The sequence below is a fragment of the Lissotriton helveticus genome, chromosome 6 (assembly GCF_964261635.1).
Source record: "Lissotriton helveticus chromosome 6, aLisHel1.1, whole genome shotgun sequence".
Lineage (NCBI taxonomy): Eukaryota > Metazoa > Chordata > Amphibia > Caudata > Salamandridae > Lissotriton > Lissotriton helveticus.
In genome coordinates, this window is record NC_136067.1 from 1,016,373,023 (window position 1) to 1,016,395,031 (window position 22,009).

Sequence of the window (22,009 nt, forward strand, 5' to 3'; positions counted from 1 at the left end):
TGAGCAGATTCCTTCTTCCTTTCCCACTTCAAATACATTGAGTTCACAGTCCACTATCAAATTGGTAACAGACATTACTAAACATTTGTGTAACTGTGAACGTGTAATCTTGGTTTCCTCAGAGAAGTATTGCAGTGACTATTCTATAATTTATTAAATGTTTCACTAAGGCACAAAGAACTACACTAAAGACAAACATTTGTTTCCAGATCTCTATTTTAGTAATGGCATTTGTATTTTTTATAATCATATGTTTATGGTTATTCAGCATTATATGAACATGTGATATTAGGAAACTCAAGCTTGATTCATCAATAATATGTAGGTAGGAAAGGAATACATTTTATTAACTCAGCACATTCTGCTATTATGGCAATCTTAGCAAGACACATTAAGGTCAAGCTATCAAATACATTTATGCATGGTTCAGCATTTCCTAAAAACATCTATTTATTAAAAGAAAAGTCTAGTTGAGGCCTACCAGTATAAATGAATGGCTGATGCATTTTTGCACATTTGGTCTTATGTGTATTATTACTGCCAACCAACTGTACTGAAAAAACTTAGGATACTATTGGGGACTACATTTCCATGTAACATAAATCCTCCATGTGAACCTCAGCAACGTTAATAATTTAGAGCAAGGGTACTCACAAACTTTCACTCAGGGGCCAAATTTGCAGTGTAGTTTGTGGCCGAGGGCTGCACCTGTGGGGGGGTGGTCAGTGAGACAGGGGGGCGGGGCTAGAGACAAAAAAAACTGTGACCATGAGGTTGAACACAGGCCCCTGCAGCGGATGTCTTCGTCCACTGAGCCACCAGACCCAGCATACACACATATCTCTCTCTCTGTCTCCTTCCCTCTCTCTCTTTTGCTTCCTCCCTCCCTCTCTTTCTCTACCTCCCTCTCTCTCTCTGTCTCCGTCCCTCCCTCGTCTCCCTCCCTCTCTAGTCTGCCCTCCCTCCCTCCCTCTCTCCTCTCCCTCCCTCCCTTGTCTCCCTCCCTCCCTCTCTCTGTCTCCCTCCCTCTGTCTCCCTCCCTCTCTCTTTCTCTCCCTCCCTCTCCCTCTTTCTCTCCCTCCCTCTCTCTTTCTCTCCCTCCCTCTCTCTTTCTCTCCCTCCCTCTCTCTTTCTCTCCCTCCCTCTCTCTGTCTCCCTCCCTCTCCCTCCCTCCGTCTCCCTCCCTTCCTCTCTCTTTCGCCCTCTCTCCCTTCCCTCTCTCTCTGTCTCCCTCTCTCTCTCTGTCTTCCTTTCTCTCTCTCTTCCTCTCTCTCTCTCTGTCTTCCTCTCTCTCTCCCTCCTTCTCACCCTCCGTCTCCCTCCCTCCCTTTGTCTCCCTCCCTCTGTCTCCCTCTGTCTCCCTGCCTCCTTCTGCCTCCGCCTCCCTCCCCCTCCCCTGAGTCTCCCTCCCTTCCCTGACTCTCCCTCCCTCACCCTCCCCTGACTCGCCCTTGCCCTCCCCTGACTCTCCCTCTCTCTCCCTCCCTCACCTGACTTTCTCCCTCCCCTGACTCTCTCCCTCCCTCTCTCTCCCTCCTTCCACCTCCCCTGACTCTCTCGCTCCCTCTCTCTCCCCTCACGATCCCTCCCTCTCTCTCCCCTCACGCTCCCTCCCTCTGTCTCTCCCTCCCTCGCCCTCGACTCTCTCCCTCCCTCAACCTCCCCTGACTCTCCCTCCCCTCTGTCTCTCCCTCCCCTGACTATCTCCCTCCCATGACTCTCTCCCTCCCTCGCCCTCCCCTGACACTCTCACTCCCTCGCCCTCCCCTGACTCTCCCTCCCTTGTCCTCTCCTGACTCTCCCTCCCTCGCCCTCTCCTGACTGTCTCCCTCCCTCGCCCTCTCCTGACTCTCTCCCTCTCTCTCCATCACCGTCTCCCTATCTCTGTCTAGGCAAGGTGTAATAATTCTATTAGAAATATCACGAAAAGCAAGAGCTATTTGGTGCACACATCGAACCACCTTCATTTGAATTTTGAATTTACAGGAATTTGTATAGCGCACGTATACCCAGCGGTTTCATGGCGCTAGAGGATGCTTAACCCAGAGGCTGGAACGGCGGAATTACTGGGGTGGGAAGGCATGAGAGAAGAGAAAAGTCTTAAGAGCCCCGCGGAATTCAAGGTAGGAGGGAACCAATCTGATGTGCAGGGGGAGGGAATTCCAAAAAGTAGGGGCTAGGACAGCAAATTTCAGGCCCTCAGATCTGCTTTTTTTAAATCGGGGAACAGAAAGAAAGAATTTAGCAGAGGATCGGAGTTCTCTATCGGGACGATAAACATTGATGGCGGATGAAATGAACGCTGGGGCAGTCCCCGCAATGGCCTGGAAGGTGGTGCAGCCCAACTTAAAGAGGGCCCGTTCTTTGATTGGCAACCAGTGTAGAGATTTAAGTAGGGGAGTGGTATGGTGGAATCTAGGCAGCCCATAGATCAGGCGGGCAGCCTGATTTTGGACTAGCTGAAGGCGGCGGAGGGCATATGCGGGGGCGCCATTATACACTATGTTCCCGTAATCCAGCCGGGAAAGGACCATATCCATTAGGATCAGTTTTAAAGCGGGGAAAGAGAAGAACCGGGAGATTTTCCTTATAGTGCGGAGGGCAAAAAAACAGGAAGAGACAACTGAGCTGATCTGGGAGTGGGGAGTGAGGTGTTTATTGAGTGAGATGCCAAGTGTTTTGACTGAGGAAGAGGGTGTGGGGGGAGTGCCCAGGGAGAGAGGCCAAAAGTTGGGGGACCAAGGACTGGGAGTGCTACCAGTGAGGACAAGTTCAGTCTTGTCCGGATTTAATTTAAGATGGTTGCAGTTCATCCAATCACTGATGAACAGCATGACAGATTGAAAGTTGTGAATACTAGCAGGGGGGTGTGAGAGATGAAAGATAAGTTGGAGGTCATCGGCATAATTGTACATGGTGACCTCCATTTGCTGTAGTGCAAGGATAAGTGGAAAGATGTAGAGATTAAATAATAAAGGAGAAAGAGAGGAGCCCTGAGGAACACCACACTGGACCGGATGAGAGGGGGCAGAGAATTCGGTGAGATGAACGGCCTGGGTGCGATCTCCTAAAAAGGAGTTGATCCAGGTCATGGCTGGGCCCCCGATGCCCGCCGTCTTGACACGGGTGAGGAGGATGGAATGATCAACCGTGTCAAAGGCGGCGGAAAGATCTAAAAGGACGAGGGCCTGAGGGGTGTTGGTGACTAACCCCTCTCTAAGCTCGTCCATCACGGAAATGACAACCTTCTCTGTAGAGTGCCGGGTCGAAGCCTGCCTGACGGGGAGCGAGACCCCCGCTCTCCTCCACGAAGGCGCCAAGAACCTGGGTGACATGGGCCTCAAGGACTTTGGCCAGAAAGGCGAGAAGGGAAATGGGACGGTAATTTGAGGGAGAGGCGAGGTCAGCCCTGGTTTGTTTTTTAAATGGGGATGATGATAGCAGCTTTGTGGGAGACCGGTACGGCTCCCTGTTCAAGGGAGTCGTTCAAAAAAGTGAGAGGGGGGAGATGACAATTAGTGAAGATCTTACGAAGGACATGCGCCGGGTCGATGTCCGCAGGGGATCCAGACTTGACACGGGTCAGTAGGGAGAGAAAAGTTTCTCTAGTCAGAGGGGGTAAGTGGGTCAGGCTGGACGTGGTAGAAGGAGGCTGGGGATCACGGAAGGTAGGGGAGGGCAGCGGGATCTTGGCCTTGATGAGTGCAACTTTCTCAATAAAAAAAGTCATTGAGAGAGTTGCACAGGAGTTGGGAAGGGGGAATTTTGGGGGAGACCCTATCAGAAGAGGCCAACTCGCGGACTGTGGCGAATATTTCTTTTTGCTGGTTCTCTGCAACGAGAATTCTCCCTGAGAAATAAGATGTCCAGCCTTCGCAAAATCTGCAGCACATTATTAATGACACCCGAATGTAGAGGGTGCAGGAGAGCTGGCTGGACCGCTGCAGCAGAGATCAGGTGTAATCCGGAGGGCAGACATTCCAGATAAGGCTGGGCTGATTCAGACTTTCATCCCTTCAGTGTCGATAAAATAAATGCTACTCGGGGAGCAAGAGCTGCGCAGAGTGATCTCCAAGTTCATGCTCAGCTCGGTTCAATCAGTCACGGAGTTTGTCCTGGTCACTGTAATTGTCCAACAACTCCCCCCCCCCTCCTCCCCTCCTCCCCTCCTTCCCTCCTCCCCTCCTCCCCTCCTCCTCCCCCTCCCTGTGTGGCAGCCCGGGATGAGACAGCTAGCCTGGCGCGCACACAGCCGCTTCACAGGTCTTTAAAAGACCATTAAATTGTTAATGAGGCTTTGTTCTGTTTCACCTCTTCTGAGGCCCCTGCAGCTCCACTCTTTGGCTGGAATCTTCCGGCCCCCCTAGAGCAGAGCCTCTCCGATGCCAGGCTGCATCAACCAGCGGTATTTACTGACACTCTGGAAAACATTTCTTATTTAAACTGGTACATGTCTGCAAGGTCCGCGGACTGCCAAGGAAGGCTTGCCGGGCCGCTGGCGCCCCGCGGGCCGTACTATGAGTGCCCCTGATTTAGAGGATCCATGATCGCCATGTTTGGACATTAAAGGCAGAAAGCATCGCATGGAAAAACAACAAGAAATGCCCATGCAATCTGATCCACGCCTTCAGTCAAGGATGCAATATCAGTCAGTGAAGCCATTGGAAGGTAAAATAAAGCCCTTACAGGTACATTTGTAAAGGCTGTATGAGAAGTTGGATGGTGGATGGTCATATTGCATTTCCTTATTGTTAATAATATTCGCTTTCCTTCAAGTGTATTTCAGAAAAATCTTCATTATAGGTTGCTCTATGGCAAGTTGTGTAATGTGGAAGTTCAAAGCTGTGATACCTACAAAGCTCTATTAAATATAGGAAAACGATACATGGTGAACACAACTACAAAATCAAAAAAAGGTTGGAGGCAAAAGCTATCTTTAGAAACCCCTTCCTTCTAAGCCCACCAGATACAGCCTGCCTCCTCATTCAGGTAAACTTCAAAAAGGGAGTGATCAGTATCGGCTAGAACTAAGTGGCGTATGGTCCTGTGAGTCATGGACACCAGAGAAACTGGTGTATGCAGTCTAGCAAATGTACAACAAAGATAGGTGAATCTTAACATTGAAAATATGAAGCCGTCTGCACATAGGAGTATAGTGCTTTAAACAACACACATTAAGCTTCTTATGCCAAATATTTAAAGAAAACCGAAGGCCAAGCAGTGTTTATCCTCTCACATCCCTGCTAATGAGGTCCTTGGTCTCAATGGGCCATACAGGCAATCGTCAGACCTGCCTTCTCTAGTAATCTGCTTGCTCTAGTGACAGTATCTCACAAATGAACACTTCACTGCTGGAGATCGAGACCATGTAAAGCTTACAAAACTCATACAATCTCTGGATGCTGCCCAATTAAGTAGCCTTCAATGTACAAGTGTTCTGTGGAAATGTCAAGAGTAAGGTCCTACAAAAAAATGTTTTCTAAACGGATTAAGACAGGATATGTGCTTCAAAGAGGTGTGAACTTGATCCGGATCTGTTCATTACATCATCCAGCCCATATGGACCAGGTGAACAAATAAACCTTCCTTGGTACCTGAGGCCCAAAACATCTAGATGAGCTCAACAGCATCTGACTAAAAGATAAGAAATTAGTCAAATACCTTGAAATCAACCATGTCCCCAATGGCATTGGTTCTTTAGATAGAGAAAGCATTCAGGTTCCCTTCTATTCCAACAGAACATCTGAATCGAGGAAGAGTGGGATATCTTTTACCAATATTCAAAAGATTCAAGAGCATTTAGAAAGAATCTTGGTTCATCCAAACTGCAGCTACTGAAAATCATTGTGAAAGGGGAAAAGCATATAATAAACCCTTGTTTAATGCATTTAACACTGGTTTTACTACTCCCACCCAACAACATGGAGCCAACACAGCAAGTCTTTGGTGCTCCTGGGTTTCCTGCTGATGATGTGTTGGTGATCTAGTAATTGTAAGGGACAGATTCTAATGTTTTCAGAAACTAGAGTAGAATTGTAAGTTAAGGACCCAAACTGTAATCCCAACTTGGCTAGGACCAGAGGGACTTCTCAGACTGTGCTCACGATGTACATCCAAATATGCTTTTCGTTTTAGGGCCCTAAGTCTAAGAATCTACCAGTCATTGTCAAGTATTTTTGGGTTGAGGGGCCCCCCTTGGACATGGTTTTTAGGGCAATTCAGCAAGAAGTACCTAGAACAGCAGAGCTTAGAAACATGGTACAAATGGTTCTGCAATCAGGATGACCTCTCTAACCAGTGGAATTAGGCTCTACCCGGGTCAACTGCTTCCAGAAATTGATATTTATTGTTCGAAATGGAGCGAAGTCACCTGGTTGTAGACTTAAAAGTAGTTATTCACATCATTGGATTAGACAGGGTTAGGCCTCTTGTTGACTGGCTGCGGTAGGAGGACCATTGGAGGTATAACCTAAAATTATGGAAAAATACTTGATGGATAATAATTCAGCGAATAGCGCAGAAAAGGTCCAAATTTTACTCTCCAGAACCGGTTCAGCCTTTGAATTGCAAAAATCGACTCCAACTCCACACTATATCTTCTTCAAGTTTACAGATCTTTCCCAGCATTTTTAAAAGGAAGCTAATTCAAATCACATCAATCATCATCATAATTTACAGTTCAGTCAATGTTGCGAGTTTTAAGTATGTTTTCAAACGTTTATTAACTTTGAAAGATTAGTAAGTTATATTTATTTTTATTCAATTAGTACGTCAGATACATTTATTTATAGAAATTATAAAGAAATATGGTTAGAGTAATCAATAATGCCAATTACCTAGCATGTTCCAGAAAATAATTAATCCGTATTCTGTTTAAAAGGAAACTAACCTAATAGAATCCATAAAGAGTTCTAGAAAAGAGTAAGATCAAAGGAGCATCAAAATCGAATTCAGAAATATGTAGTCGAAGTCCCCATAAAGAGTAGTTCATGAAACTCAGCTAAGTCTCATCTCTTCAAAGGTATTAACACACAGCTGCAGTAGCAAATTGTACCGAATTAAATCACAATCAGGAAAAATAGAGAAACAGATGCAGAAGTAGCTACCCCATCAGGGTAAAATAATAAAGAAATTGTCACCTACAAAGTGTCAGGTAACAACAAATTTGTGTCAGCAGTAGCTTACAGCAAATAGCTCTGTGTAAAAAGGAAAGTGAAGGTCTCCGTCAAAGGGTAAGAGGTAAGGGCTAGTACTAGCTAACTAGAAACACACTAATATAAAAAAACATGAGAACATGCTAACAACAAAGTTGTAGATCTGGTTACTCTGGTCCAAAGAGAAGACATCTTCCCATGGTGAGCAGATTCCTTCTTCCTTTCCCACTTCAAATACATTGAGTTCCCAGTCCACTATCAAATTGGTAACAGACATTACTAAACATTTGTGTAACGTGTAATCTTGGTTTCCTCAGAGAAGTATTGCAGTGACTATTCTATAATTTATTCAATGTTTCACTAAGGCACAAAGAACTACACTAAAGACAAACATTTGTTTCCAGATCTCTATTTTAGTAATGGCATTTGTATTTTTTATAATCATATGTTTATTGTTATTCAGCATTTTATGAACATGAGATATTAGGAAGTTCAAGCTTGATTCATCAATAATATGTAGGTAGGAAAGGAATACATGTTATTAAATCAGCACATTCTGCTTTTATGACAATCTTAGCAAGACACATTAAGGTCAAGCTATCAAATACATTTATGCATGGTTCAGCATTTTCTAAAAACATCTATTTATTAAAAGAAAAGTCTAGTTGAGGCCTACCAGTATAAATGAATGACTGATGCATTTTTGCACATTTGGTCTTATGTGTATTATTACTGCCAACCAACTGTACTGAAAAAACTTAGGATACTATTGGGGACTACATTTTCATGTAACATAAATCCTCCATGTGAACCTCAGCAACGTTAATGATTTAGAGCATGGGTACTCACAAACTTTCTCTTAGGGGCCAAATTTGCAGTGTAGTTTGTGGCCGAGGGCTGCACCGGTGGGGGCGTGGTCAGTGAGAGAGGGGGGCGGGGCTAGAGACAAAAAAAACTGTGACCATGAGGTTGAACACAGGCCCCTGCAGCGGATGTCTTCGTTCACTGAGCCACCAGACCCATCATACACACATATCTCTCTCTCTCTGTCTCCCTCCCTCTCTCTCTTTCTCTCCCTCCCTCCCTCTCTTTCTCTACCTCCCTCTCTCTCTGTCTCCGTTCCTCCCTCGTCTCCCTCCCTCCCTCTCTCCTCCCCCTCTCTCCTCTCCCTCCCTCCCTCCCTCCCTTGTCTCCCTCACTCCCTCGTCTCCCTCCCTCTCTCTCTCTGTCTCCCTCCCTCTCTCTGTCTCCCACCCTCTGTCTCCCTCCCTCGCGCTTTCTCGCCCTCCCTCTCCCTCTTTCTCTGCCTCCCTCTCTCTTTCTCACCCTCCCTCTCTCTTTCTCTCCCTCCCTCTCTCTTTCTCTCCCTCCCTCTCTCTTTCTCTCCCTCCCTCTCTCTGTCTCCCTCCCTCCCTCTCCCTCCCTCCGTCTCCCTCCCTCCCTCTTTCTCCCTCTCTCTCCCTCCCTCTCTCTCTGTCTTCCTCTCTCTCCCTCCTTCTCACCGTCCGTCTCCCTCCCTCCCTTTGTCTCCCTCCCTCCGTCACCCTCTGTCTCCCTGCCTCCTTCTGCCTCCGCCTCCCTCCCCCTCCCCTGAGTCTCCCTCCCTTCCCTGACTCTCCCTCTCTTTCCCTCGCCCTCAACTGACTCGCCCTCTCTCTCCCTCGCCCTCCACGGACTTTCCCTCTGTCTCCCTCCCTCGCCCTCCCCTGACTCTCCCTCTCTCTTCCTCACCCTCCCCTGACTCTCTCCCTCCCCTGAATCTCTCCCTCCCTTGACTCTCTCCCTCCCTCTCTCTCCCTCCTTCCACCTCCCCTGACTCTCTCGCTCCCTCGCCCTCCCCTCACGATCCCTCCCTCTCTCTTCCCTCACGCTCCCTCCCTCTGTCTCTCCCTCCCTCAACCTCCCCTGACTCTCCCTCCCTCTGTCTCTCCCTCCCCTGACTCTCTCCCTCCCATGACTCTCTCCCTCCCTCGCCCTCCCCTGACACTCTCACTCCCTCGCCCTCCCCTGACTCTCCCTCCCTCGCCCTCTGCTGACTCTCCCTCCCTCGCCCTCTCCTGACTCTCTCCCTCCCTCTCCTGACTCTCTCCCTCCCTCGCCCTCTCCTGACTCTCTCCCTCTCTCTCCATCACCGTCTCCCTATCTCTGTCTAGGTGAGGTGTAATAATTCTATTAGAAATATCACGAAAAGCAAGAGCTATTTGCTGCACACATCGAACCACCTTCCCCAGCCTTCCCAAAATCTGCAGCACATTATTAATGAGACCCAAATGTAGAGGGTGCAGGAGAGCTGGCTGGACCGATGCAGCAGAGATCAGGTGTAATCCGGAGGGCAGAGATTCCAAATAAGGCTGGGCTGATTCAGACTTTCATCCCTTCAGTGTCGATAAAATAAATGCTACTCGGGGAGCAAGAGCTGCGCAGAGTGTTCTCCAAGTTCATGCTCAGCTCGGTTCAATCAGTCACGGGGTTTGTCCTGGTCACTGTAATTGTCCAACAATTCCCCCCCTCCCCCCTCCTCCTCACCCTCCCTGTGTGGCAGCCTGGAATGAGACAGCTAGCCTGGTGCGCACACAGCAGCTTCACATTTCTTTAAAAGACCATTAAATTGTTAATGAGGCTTTGTTCTGTTTCACCTCTTCTGAGGCCCCTGCAGCTCCACTCTTTGGCTGGAATCTCCCGGCCCCCCTAGAGCAGAGCCTCTCCGAGGCCAGGCTGCATCAACCAGCGGTATTTACTGACACTCTGGAAAACATTTCTTATTTAAACTGGTACATGTCTGCAAGGTCCGCGGGCCACCAAGGAAGGCTTGCCGGGCCGCTGGCGGCCCGCGGGCCGTACTATGAGTACCCCTGATTTAGAGGATCCATGATCGCCATGTTTGGACATTAAAGGCAGAAAGCATTGCATGGAAAAACAACAAGAAATGCCCATGCAATCTGATCCACGCCTTCAGTCAAGGACGCAATATCAGTCAGTGAAGCCATTGGAAGGTAAAATAAAGCCCTTACAGGTACATTTGTAAAGGCTGTATGAGAAGTGGGATGGTGGATGGTCATATTGCATTTCCTTATTGTTAATAATATTCGCTTCCTTCAAGTGTATTTCAGAAAAATCTTCATTATAGGTTGCTCTATGGCAAGTTGTGTAATGTGGAAGTTCAAAGCTGTGATACCTACAAAGCTCTATTAAATATAGGAAAACTATACATGGTGAACACAACTACAAAATCAAAAAAAGGTTGGAGGCAAAATCTATCTTCAAAAACCCCTTCCTTCTAATCCCACCAGATACAGCCTGCCTTCTCATTCAGGTAAACTTTAAAAAGGGAGAGATCAGTATTGGCTAGAACTAAGTGGTGTATGGTCCTGTGAGCCATGTACACCAGAGAAACTGGTGTATGCAGTCTAGCAAATGTACAACAAAGATGGGTGAATCTTAACATTGAAAATATGAAGCCGTCTGCACATAGGAGTATAGTGCTTTAAACAACACACATTGAGCTTCTTATGCCAAATATTTAAAGAAAACCAAAGGCCAAGCAGTATTTATCCTCTCACATCCCTGCTAATGAGGTCCTTGGTTTCAATGGGCCATACAGGCAATCGTCAAACCTGCCTGCTCTAGTAATCTGCCTGCTCTAGTGACAGTATCTCACAAATGAACACTTCACTGCTGGAGATCGAGACCATGTAAAGCTTACAAAACTCATACAATCTCTGGATGCTGCCCAATTAAGTAGCCTTCAATGTACAAGTGTTCTGTGGAAATGTCAAGAGTAAGGTCCTACAAGAAAATGTTTTCTAGACGGATTAAGACAGGATATGTGCTTCAAAGAGGTGTGAACTTGATCCGGATCTGTACATTACATCATCCAACCCATATGGACCAGGTGAACAAATAAGCCTTCCTTGGTACCTGAGGTCCAATACATCTAGATGAGCTCAACAGCTTCTGACTAAAAGGTAAGAAATTAGTCAGATACCTTGAAATCAACCATGTCCCCAATGGCATTGGTTCTTTAGATAGAGAAAGCATTCAGACTCCCTTCTATTCCAACAGAACATCTGAATGCAGGAGGAGTGGGATATCTTTTACCAATATTCAAAAGATTCAAGAGCATTTAGAAAGAATCTTGGTTCATCCAAACTGCAGCTACTGAAAATCATTGTCAAAGGGGAAAAGCATATAATAAATCCTTGTTTAATGCATTTAACACTGGTCTTACTACTCCCACCCAACAACATGGAGCCAACACAGCAAGTCTTTGGTGCTCCTGGGATTCCTGCTGATGATGTGTCGGTGATCTAGTAATTGTAAGGGACAGATTCTAATGTTTTCAGAAACTAGAGTAGAATTGTAAGTTAAGGACCCAAACGGTAATCCCAACTTGGCTAGGACCAGAGGGACTTCTCAGACTGTGCTCATGATGTACATCCAAATATGCCTTTCGTTTTAAGGCTCTAAGTCTAAGAATCTACCAGTCATTGTCAAGTATTTTTGGGTTGAGGGGCCCCCCTTGGACATGGTTTTTAGGGCAATTCAGCAAGAAGTACCTAGAACAGCAGAGCTTAGAAACGTGGTACAAATGGTTCTGCAATCAGGATGACCTCTCTAACCAGTGGAATTAGGCTATACCCGGGTCAACTGCTTCCAGAAATGAAAAAGGGAGGATAAAAATAAGCTTTGAAGGAATACTCACTTGTCTTTATTGTATAAATACTTAAAATCATTACAAAGCAATGTCAGCATTGTACCATTAAAACTAAATAAAGAAATCACATTTTGCATTGTAACCAGTAGTAAAATCCCAAAGGGAATCAGACCGATTGCATATGGTGTAATGGACATGCAGTGTTGCGCTAGTTGCAAAGGGCCATAATGCTTTGTCGTGCCCACTCTCGAGGGATGGGCAGTATGCTACTTTGTTGGACAAAGCTATAAAGCCCCCAAAAATATAACCATAATCGCTCCTAGTTACCTGAGCTTAGAATATGTGTTTAAAAGTGGATGAAACTAATGTGCGAAATAGGGCCACCTCTTGTCATGCTCTTGTTTGGTGGGCATGCAGAATATCATACAGCGTCATTATTGCAACATTAAAAACCAGGTAAATACATGGTTTGCATTGTAAAATCTGACATTAAAACCAGGCTTAATCGACATGATCGCGTGTAATGTTAAGGAGCATGTAGAAATATGCTAAATGCAAGATGCCATGGTGCGCAGGTTTAGGCTGTGCTTTTTCATGCTGACAATCGACAGGTGAGTGATAAGCTATAATTTTAGCAAAAGCTGTAAAAAGCTCCAAAACGATCGATCTAAATGCACCCGGTTAGTTGAGCATACAATGCGTGCTTGAGAGTGGTATGCCATTATTATTAATGGGGTAACCCAGTTACGCACAGAACCTGGGGATAGTTACAATAAGCGAACAGTAGTCTGCTGCTATGTTTACAAAAAAACGTTTCTTATTTAATATCCATCAATGGGCGATTTGCATTTAATGAAATAGAAACCAACTAAATTCTCCAGACTCATCACTTACAAAAAAATCACTCCAAATTAATGAAATGCAAAGAATTCATATGTATTCAATTGTGTAAGGCATGACAAAAAACACACAAGAGACTATTCATAGGTTATTGTACATTCAGACAAAATGAAACTAAAATACATGGGCACAAACAATTATATACATGAACCACAATACACTCGAATCAACAAAAAAATGATTTACATATAACACAATTGATTACAACAACGTCATCGTCTTACGAGTCCGTCCTAGCTAAACAGAAGAACGTGGTCGATTAATTTCAAGTTTAGTTGGACCATGACGTTTGATTTTCACACACGTCAACAGTTCGACCCCTTAAAGAAGTGTAAGCATGATAATCATCGCTACGGGGTCTTTATCAGGACTAAGAACCCAATTGTGTGATGCTGTGTTCTTCAGACTGAGCAGCCTCGCTTGACAGGTCTTCTTTAAGAAAGAATGTGAAGGGGAGGGGCACCGTGTGCTCCCTGCGAGTTCAAAAGCGCAATTTTGTTGTAAATCGATCGCATAAAGTGACATCGTGTCAATAAACGAGGATCACCTCCTCCATTGTCAAAGATTAGCTCCGGCAGCTATGCTCAGAGATGAAATCCTTGATTGGATTTAGGACAAACTACAATATTGTCCACATGACACAGATCACTCCCGTGTACCAAACTGTGTCAGACGCTGAATAGCAGCCTTGACCATTTCCAAACTGTATCAGGAGTTGAATTGCTGCCTTGACCATTCCGGCATCAGTGCTCGGAGTCAACAGCAGAAACGGAGGGAAACTAGCTGAAATGGGCCATCTTTTCAGGCTGGGGAAGGCCATTGTTGAAAAAAAGGATTTTTATTTTTATGTTTCTGGACAAGCGAGCCCCATCCAGCTAGAACCGGGATACAATGGAGGCTGTATTTCTCCCCCCCTCATAGGGAAGTGCTTTTTGCCTGTTCTCAGTCTTGTAGATCCTTATGCCAGGAGAAAAGTGTGGTGGGTCTTTTACTTGTTCTCTGAGTCAATAGAGTGTATTTTACAGATTTTATGTATTTGTACTTGGTGCTTTTTATGTCATGTTTTATGTGGATCTCAATCTAGTTCCATATCATATATCAATAAAAATTGAAACAATTGTGTGGTGGGGCTCAGGGCTTCCAGCATCTGGTGATTGCCCTCCTTGTGTGCAGAAGGGCTAAGTCCAGGAACCTAGTGGTCAGTTTAGCATTCTTTGGCGGAGTGTCATGAATCTAACCAGGAGGCTGCAGGAGACTAGAATAGTGAGTGCCATCACTACTTCTGGCAGGGAAAGACATTATCTATCTTGGACTGAGCTTATTCATTTGCGCTTCACTAAGATGGCTGGAAGCGCTGAGGTCAGCGCTTCAGCCTTCGTGCCTTGAGCACGAGACTCTGAGCACCACTCTAGGTGCGCGCTCTCCGGCAGCTGCTTGCACTTCACTGAAGCCGTTGGAGAAGGAGCAGCTTCTGTGTCACCTGCGTTTTAGAGTTAGTGTAGAAAAGATATTTCGTATCGTTTACGGTGGTAGTTTAGAATAATCTACACGTCGGGCAGAAAAATATACTTCAGAATCCAGAGGCTAATGTCCCTGTCTCTGTTTGACCTTTCAGTCATTCTCAGAGCATCCTGTCTTCGTGAGAAGGAATTTCCAGACACCCAAGCACTGTTTGAATTAAATGTTAAAAGCAAGCCTCACAGACTATTTTACTCACCAGAAAGTCTTGAGTCAGCCCAAGCTCTCCGCAGTTCTTGGCTTCTGTAAAAAGATGAAAAGATAAGAGTTTAGTTTTCAATTGTTAGAAAAGAAATATAATTTTGCATTTAAATATACTTACCAAGTATTCTGGTGCTAATCAAGCATATTACATTTCCTGAGTTCCTGTAATAGAGAAGAAAGAAGGTTTAGTTTCCTGAATGGTTTAGCTCTCGCTAATGAATGGCTTAGGTGTTATATAAGCAGTCAAGTCAGTTTTCTGTTAATTTACATTTCACATAGAACAAGACAACGACAGAGTGGCTGAGTCCAGTTAAAAGGGTATGAACAATAATTACAGAGAAAAATACACAGCTAATTATTTAGAAATGCCTAATACTGAGTGAATGTTATTGTATTTTAAAGGTGTTAAATAAAAGAAAACTCATCCTTAACACTATAGAAGAAAGACATAGCCCAGTCTAAAGAAGGGTACGTAAGTCTAGGAACAGGTAGTTCATAGATAGAATGTTTAAAGGATTGTAGGGCCTGAGTAATTTGTTTATTTATGTGACAGTGTCCATATACTGAAACGCAAGAAGAAAACTAGAAGTGGCGGCGGTTCAGAGAAGGCACCCAAGATAGACGACGAGGCTGTCTCTTCTTTATCCCATCCCCCTTTCCCCCCAGGGAGTTTCTTCATTCTTCCTGGAAAAAAACTCTTTGGGAGAGTGGAGGTAAACTCAGGGAGGAATTGGGAAACGTCATCATTCTGCTCCTGTGAAGTACCAGGGAAACTTCAAGCAAGACTCTTGACACTGAGGATACATTTCAAGGATTACACCCCCATGGGGGTGAAGAACTGAACATTCAGTGATATCTGTCAGTGTAATCAGAACCCCAGTCCAAAAGGCTCGCAACTTCGTATAGCCCCAAAGCATGTGGGTCAGGAGAGCTGGTGTTGTGTATGGCATCGGGGGCATTCTCTGCAACCAAGGGTAATACATTTTAAATCTTCAGTGGCGTAAGGTAGGCCCTATGAACTATGTGGCTTTGTAAGGATGTGAAGCGGGCTTAAGTGCAATCTTCTGCTCCTGAGGAAAAAGATCCAAAAAAGCAAAAGACCAAAGAAAAAGAAGCTTCTTCATCTTCTTTACCTCAAACCCACTTAAAAAAGTAATCTGGTTCACGGGAGGTGTCTTCTGCTCCTTCGTCTAAGGTAGGAGTTTCACCGGCTTTGACCCTGTGAAAATGGCGACGACACCGTCGACGACGATATCGACGACGACAGCCACGTCGATGACGTAAACAACATCGTCGAAGAAGGGTTCGTCGACGATCCCGTCGACGGGAAGATCACTGTCGACACCGTCGATGAATGAATCGACGATTGCCTCAACGACAGCCTCGTCGACGGCATCTTCGTCAACGGCTCCATTGACGTCGACATCATCATCGACGACGATAATTCGAATTTCGTCGATGGGAACATCGTTGACGACACCTTTTAAGTCTCCGAAGACGAAGTCATCCACACCTTTAAAGTCCTTTCCACCGTCGACTGGCTCGTCAACAGCGTAGAAATCTGCGGATTTTACTAGCTGGACTAAGATTTCACATCTGCCACCATCAAGTCTACTGGAGATGCAGTCAGAGGATGAGGAATCTGGAGTGGCTTATAGTCCTTCCCAGCTTCAAATAAAAAGTCAGGACACGGACGATGATGAGTACCAGGAAGTTCATGAAGTTTTTTCTTTTCAGGACCGTCCAGTGACTGAAAAGAGATGTGAGTCATTTCAACAGTCTTATGATTATGAGGAGGAGGAAGTATAGCAGGAGGTGAGAGAGGAAACTGTTTCCATGCCAATTTCTCTTGTAACGGATCTTCGCCATATGATAACCGACTACTATCGCCGATTCCCAGACGCTAACGCTCCAGCCTCACAGCCTGTATTCAGTCCGGCTCAAGTTCAGGTGGCTCAACCCCCGCCTCCACCTACACCTTCAATTCAAAAAATTTGATCACCCCCCTGTTATTACTATTAGAGATGATTTAATGGACAGAAACGGAGATCAACCAGAAGTAGGGGAACTTCTTCAGGAAAGTCCAGTTGGGATAGAATGGGCTCAATATATTATCCCTACTATGCCGTCTCCATCGCCTTCTCCAGCAAATTCCCCTCCTCAGGATATTGGAGGATTCCATGATATTATTGAAAAGGCCTCAAGAAGATTTGAACTTCCGCTTCCAGTCCAAGAAGCAGAATGTTTTCTCTATGATTTTAAAGAGGAGTCTAGAAAATCTATCCGATCAATCCCAATTATAGAGTTCATTTGGGATGAAGGTTTGAAACTGATTAAAAATCCAGCTTCCGTTGCAGCCTTGGTGCCTAGGATAGATAAAAAGTATAGGGCACCAGAATCCTCTCCTGCGTGTTTAATTGGGCACCCACGGCCAGAGTCAGTGGTGATGCAGGCAGCACAACGCAATTCAAATATTCAAAGAATCCAGTCTCAACAACTGCAGCCCCTCCAGACAAGGAGGGAAGGCGTATGGATGGAGCAGGAAAGTGTTTTGCTGTGTTAGCAGCAGCAGCGATTAGAGCTGCAAATGCGTTAGCCCTCCTCAGTAGATACAATCATCAAATATGGTCGGATATAGCTCCATTGTTGTCACATTTGCCAGAGGATAAAAAGGAAGAGGCAGCCGCCATACTACAGGATGGTTCCAGAGCGGCATCTGAGTCTATAGATATAGCAATGGATATGTCTTCTCTTTCAATTCGTCAAATGGCAGCGGCGGTGGCGCTGCGAAGACAGGGATGGCTTACAGCCACTTTGTTTAGACCAGAAGTCTAAGCGAAGATAATTGATATTCCGTTTGACAGAGAAAATCTGTTCGGAAAGCACATCGATGAGGCCCTTCAAGGCATTAAGGCTAACACCGACACAGCGCGTGCATTGGGCTTTCTGCAACAGGGCAGGTTTCAGTCCTTTCATAGGAGGGGGTCGAGAGGACAGTATTCTCAAAGGCAACCATATCAATCTGGCAGATATCAGCCATACAATCAGCAGGGGTATCACCAGTTTTCAAGTGGACAGCAGTTTCGTTCCTCAGGTACCTCGTATCAGCAACAGTCAAAAGGAAAATCTTCGGCAAGAGGCAAGTCTCAACAGCCTACTAGAAGACTGTGACTTCAACACAGCGCCCGCCACTTGTTCAAGCTCCAACAACCATTATCTGCCTCTATTTTATCAATAATGGAAGTCTTTTACAACAGACAAATGGGTATTGGACATAATTCATCAAGGCCATACCCTGGAATTTATACAGAAGCCTCCAAATCAACCTCCTATTCTCAGAAACAACAGCACCTGTCCGCTCTCAAAGCGGAAATGTTATTTCTCTTGCAAAAGGAGGCAATAGAAGAAGTGCCACGTCTTCAACGGGGGAAAGGCCTTTATTTACATTTCTTTCTAATAAAGGAAAAACTTACGGGGAAATGGAGACAGGTAATGGACCTGAGAAGTTTGAACAAATTCATCAAAAAGATATCTTTTCTCATGTTATCCCTTCAGGAAATTCTGCTTCTTCTCTGCAAAGGAGACTACTTGGCATCCCTGGACCTCTTAGATGCTTATTTTCACATCCCGATCCATGTAAATAACAGAAAATTTCTACGCTTCATGGTGGCAGGGTGCCACTACCAATTCAAAGTCTTGCCATTTGGTCTGAAATCGGCTCCAAGGGTTTTTACGAAGTGTATGGCGACAGTGGCAGCTCACTTAAGGCTTCAAGGCCTCCAAGTCTTCCCGTATCTAGACGACTGGCTCATAAAAGGTGTTTCGCTTCAGGAAACACAGCTCTCTCTGCAGTGTTGCATGGATCTCTTCAGTCGTCTGGCTCTAAGAGTCAATCTGGAAAAGTCATGTCTTATCCCATCGCAATCTCTTCAGTTTCTGGGAGCCATTCTCTGCACAAAAGAAGCGAAAGCTTATCCATCAGAGGAACGCGTACAAAAGATAATAAATCTGGCTTCTCATCTTCACTTCGGTGAGAATCTACAAGTCACTATTGGGGATGATGTCTTCTTGTATCCCCTTGCTTCCCAATTGCAGACTGCACATGAGGCCTCAAGAGCTTCTGGACAAACAGTGGATTCAATCTCAAGGATCCTTCGAAGACCGTTAGTCTATCTCTCTTCAGATAAAAAAGGCCCTGTCATGGTGGACAATCAGAAAACACGTAACAAAAGGCCTGCTATTCGAACCTCAGCATTACAGCTATGTAATGATGACAGACGAATCTCTGCAAGGTTGGGGGGCACATCTCCAAGAATTAGAAATACAAGGTCATTGGTCAGGAGAAACTCATCTTCACATCAACCTACTAGAGTTAAAGACAGTGTTCTTGGGATTACAGGTGTTTCTACCCAGGATCAAAGGTTCCACAGTTTTGGTCAGGACCGACAGTACAACTACCATGTTTTACCTACTGAAACAAGGGGGTACAAGGTCAGAACTTCTCTCAAAACAAGCGCAAGAAATTTGGAGGTGGTTGCTACTCCACAACATCTCGCTGCAAGTTCAGCACATTCTGGGGGTGAACAACATAAGAGCAGATGCCCTCAGCAGATTTCCAAATGTTTCTCACGAGTAGGAATTAAATCAAGATCACTTCTCCAAGTCTTTCGCCTATGGGGGACCCCATCACTGGATCTTTTCGCGAAGGTTCACAACTCAAAATGCAAGCAGATTCCATCAGAAAGGATCGTGGGGCAATGCACTTCAAATGTGTTGGACAGGGATGTTCGCATATGCCTTCCATCCATTCCCTCTAATTTCAAAAGTGATTCAGAAAATGAAATTGGAACCGTGCCAATTAATTCTCATAGCTCCAGTATGGCCGAAACAAGCTTGGTTCTCCGATCTCCTCAAGCTGTCAGTGGCACTCAGGTTTCAGTTCCCATTATCTCAGAACCTAAATTCCATGAACAAAGGTTAAATTCTCCATCCAAATGTGAAATCGCTCAATTTATCGGCATGGAACCTCATGAGCATGAATTTCAATCTTTGAATATTTCTCAGGAATGCCGAGATATTCTCTCCAAATCACGGGGAATCTCTATAAACAAGACCTATACGGCAAAATGGGGGAGGTTTTGTCATTGGTGCGCTTCCCAAAATCTTCATCCCTTTAATATCTCTTCAGAACAAATCCTGCCTTATCTCTTGCATTTGGCAAAAGTGAATCTTTCACATGCTTCTATAAAGGTACATTTGGCAGCTATCTCAAGATATAGAAGAGATCCTAACTGTCCTTCTCTCTGGTCTCAAAGAGTGATAAAAGAATTTCTCAAGGGACTTTTCAGAACGTTTCCCCCAGTTCACCGTCCAACAGTCTCATGGCAGCTTAATACGGTTCTGGAACAGCTCATGAAGTCTCCTTTCGAACCGATATATAAAATGGATTTACAATTTCTCTCATGGAAGACGGCCTTACTTTTAGCTCTTACTTCAGCAAGGAGAGTAAGCGAAATTCAGGCTTTCTCGATTTCTGAACCTTTCCTCCAATTTCGACCTGACAAGGTTATCTTGAGGACAAATCTGAAGTTCATTCCTAAGGTTCCCTCCATATTTCATTTCAATAAACCTGTGGTGTTACCTACATATTTTAAATATCCTTCGTCGTCTGCGGAACGATCTCTACATTCTCTAGACGTCAAAAGGTGTCTAAAGCTCTACATTGACAGAACAATGTCATTCAGAAAAACAAACCAGCTCTTTGTAGCACTTTCTGGTCCAAGAAAAGGTTTGGCACTATCCAGATCTAGTATTTCTAGATGGATTTCTCCGGCTATCTCTCTGTGCCATGACAAAGCAGGTAATCCTTCTAAATCCAGAGTACATGCACATTCCACCAGAAAGATGGCAACTTCTACGGCCCTATTTGCAGGAGTGTCACTGCCAGACATTTGCAGAGCAGCAACGTGGAAGAATGTGCACACTTTAACTAGACACTATTGTCTAGATACAGCATGGTGAAATGGCGCAGCAGTGGGACAAGCAGTTCTATGCCATTTATTTCAATAAGGTACTTTTCAAGAGTATATATTTCATTATATAGATTTATATATATATATATATATATATATATATATATATAGATGTTTGCATGTATTTCAAAGTCATGCTCTTGCTTTATTTGCATTCTGTCTGGTCAATAGACATGCTTTGTGTAACATTTTGGAAATATTATATTTGTATGTTTCTTAATATATGAAAATAGGAGCAGAGTCCACAAAGGCTGTGAGGTTCCATCCTGAGCAACTCTCCTTGTAATAAGTACTGCTCGCTATTCTGATACAAGCATGTGAATCTATGAAAGATTCAATACTGGAGAAAAAACGAGTTACTTACCTGTACACTATGGTTCTCCAGTATTATCTTTCATAGATTCACATGTGGCCCTCCCACCTCCCCATTACTCAGGTAGACCTCTTATCTCTGGATATATCCATGGCTCTCACTCGGGGTTGGAAATCTGAAGTATGATGGCTCTGCTGAGGAGTGTGATGTCAGGGCTGGCAGCAGGTTGGCTGAGTTTTGGTCCAAATAATGAGGAGGTTTGGCAACCAAATATTAGGGTCCTCTATGGGACTTTCTATGCAGTGTTTTACTCTGATACTGCTATAGTCATTCTGTTACCGTGAGACTCCCACTATGACGACGGGGAAGATACAAGCATGTGAATCTATGAAAGATAATACTGGAGAACCATAGTGTACAGATAAGTAGCTAGTTTTATTCGCAACATTTGGGGGTGGTACATTGCCCAAAAAATGGTATAACTAAGGTAGGCTTAGATAGATAATTTGTCCGACTTGTCACAGACCTGTCACTGACCCAACGTACGCTGAAGGAGAATCGAGAGCAGAGGTGCTGGCGAAGCACTCTGTCTGAAGAATCGGGGTGTGCTGAGGGAGAAATATTTATTATCCAGTCTGAGTACCAGATTGCCGTAGAGAGGGGTGTGACGCTGGTGTTGCACTAGTTGAGGTTACCTGTCCTGATCTGCACCTGTTTTGTTTAGTTGGTACCTGATTAGTCGGGAGCCTTTTTGTTTTGTCCCAGCCCGTGGCCAGGGTTGGTCCTCACACCATTCTAGGTAAATATAATCCATGTGGTATGTCCTTGTACTATTTTCCTTTCTCACCCTACCAATGTCTAAAGGTGTTACTGTAACTTCTTGCAACCTTTGTCTTATTAATTATTTTCTCACTTGTAAAATTTATGGTCACCGTATTGTGGCTACTGACTCAGAAAAACGTGCATAGATAAAGCGTTTAAAACTTCTCCTGAGTCTGTGGTTAATTCAGGAAAGGTACATTTATTAAAATTGCTACCTATTCTGCTAACTCCCTTTTCGTTCCCTAGGACTTATAGCATAGGTGACAATGATTTGGTAAGTCGTGATGTACAGGTATAAATCCTAAGAAATTAAAAATCCTGATAGGCAGTAAGTAGAAGCAGGATTACCGGTTCAAATGTGTGAATGTTTAGGGTCCCAGGTGAGTATGATTAATTGAGCTGATGATCCCGC

The 22,009-nt window shown here is 44.8% G+C and overlaps 1 protein-coding gene across 3 annotated transcripts in view; it reads right to left on the reverse strand.

Moving 5' to 3' along the window:
• LOC144763238 (uncharacterized) overlaps positions 1–22,009 on the reverse strand; it is an 853,666-nt gene that overhangs the window by 649,812 nt on the left and 181,845 nt on the right. For all 3 annotated transcript variants that reach the window (XR_013596197.1, XM_078648650.1, XM_078648651.1), the window contains exons 2-3: positions 14,549–14,592; positions 14,426–14,469 (exon numbers count right to left, since the gene is read on the reverse strand). Coding sequence is in view for 2 of the 3 variants with exons in the window: in XM_078648650.1 (XP_078504776.1) it covers positions 14,426–14,469; positions 14,549–14,592 (88 nt within the window). In the remaining variant the exon portion in view is untranslated. The remainder of the gene's footprint in view (positions 1–14,425; positions 14,470–14,548; positions 14,593–22,009) is intronic.